The sequence below is a fragment of the Crocuta crocuta genome, unplaced genomic scaffold (genome assembly GCF_008692635.1).
Source record: "Crocuta crocuta isolate KB4526 unplaced genomic scaffold, BGI_CrCroc_1.0 scaffold13, whole genome shotgun sequence".
NCBI classification, from domain to species: domain Eukaryota; kingdom Metazoa; phylum Chordata; class Mammalia; order Carnivora; family Hyaenidae; genus Crocuta; species Crocuta crocuta.
In genome coordinates this window covers 3,079,056-3,080,517 of record NW_027530007.1, presented here as the reverse complement: position 1 = coordinate 3,080,517, position 1,462 = coordinate 3,079,056, and the positions used below count along the sequence as shown (strand labels likewise).

The following is a 1,462-nucleotide window of genomic DNA, read 5'->3' as shown; positions in this document are numbered from 1 at the left end:
GGGGGGTGCCCTCTCTTCTTCACCCTACTTCTATGACACACTGAGGCTCCAAGTAAAATTTTATTCAACCGGAGCTCTGCTGTTAAAAAAAGAGTCAGTAGAAATATAGTAAATAATTCCATGGTTCCTGAGAAATAGGCGGTCACCATGGATACCAGGTTCAAAACCCAAGAGCTGCTCTTAAAACTTGGATCTTAACTTCCCAAAGGTAAAGACAGTTGAAGGGAAAAATCCGGAGACGGCCTCCTGTCACTCTGATCCCACTTCATGCGCTGTTAGACGTGGACGCAGGCTCGGGGTGGATTAGCAAAGGGGAGCTCATTCTCACGCAGGACAGGGAATCCAATGGCTCCTTTAGCTCTCAGAATAAGCTCTTCCATAACCAGGAAAGCCCACTGGCCTGGGAGACGCTCTGACGGCATTAACACATTAGTTACCGGGAGGCAGGTCCTACCTTGCTAATCAGGGCAGGTGCAATAGTTTTATTGATGTGCTCAACAGCCTTTGAGACACCTAGAAGGAACAATCAAATCACATTACCGACGTTAAGGAAAACCAGGCGTGAGCGGCACTGAGCGAACCACCAAGGATATGAACCCAGATACTCAGAAGCGCGCCCAGAGACCTTAAACGGGACCACTTTCAAATCCCCAACTCTCTGTCCCCCCGAAGTTGGGGTGTTTTCTGGCCCAGTCTGAGTGCTCTTACCTAGGACCCCCAAGGATTAGAGCCACACACAGAGCAGCCACCTCGAGGGGGGTTAGTCGGCAAGAGCATGCGCTGGGAACCAGCCGCGGACGCTGAAGGATGCCCCGTGCATTACCTGTGTGCACAAGGCTGGTGCCAGGAACTCGTTAATATACTTAACGGGTCTGGAGACACCTGACCAGTAGAGATTGACGGAGAAGGAAAAAAGACAGACTCAGAAGAGGACAGGCTGTGAAGGACACGGCATGAGAGAAGACAGAGGAGACAGGAAGGCAGGGAGAGTCCTCGGGGCCACGGGTTCACCCGCTTGACGGTCAAGGTGACGCTCAGCCCTGCTCGGGGGACCGGTATCCGCCTGGGAACCCGTGGGAGGTCGTCGCCAGAGCGGCGGCCTTGGACTTCCCTAGGTCACTTCATTACCACCCCTTCCTTGCAGTCCTTTTAGGATTTTCCCCTAATGGCCCTTCTCTGAACCTAATACCACAGACACGGTGCACACCCGTTTATATACTGTGGCCCTTTGGAGGGCCATAACACACAGTAATATTGTAGGATTTTTTTTTTTTTTTTTCCTTCCCCAAGAACCAGTTTCTATCCCCGGGGTGACACTGCCCTGCTGAGAAGGCATGGTCTAGCCCCAGCTGCTCTTCCGTGATTTGGCCACACAGCCTCTGTGTACGGCAAGGCGGACTTTGCCTTGGTGAGTCACCCAAGAGAAAGATCGCACTGCCAGGACCGGTCTGCAGGCGAGCCA

At 52.7% G+C, this 1,462-nt stretch overlaps 1 protein-coding gene across 1 annotated transcript in view; it reads right to left on the bottom strand.

Moving 5' to 3' along the window:
- Positions 1–1,462, bottom strand: part of ENO1 (enolase 1) — a 12,130-nt gene that overhangs the window by 7,644 nt on the left and 3,024 nt on the right. Inside the window, exon 3 of the mRNA XM_077763851.1 lies at positions 455–513. Within this exon, the coding sequence (XP_077619977.1) occupies positions 455–513 (59 nt within the window). The remainder of the gene's footprint in view (positions 1–454; positions 514–1,462) is intronic.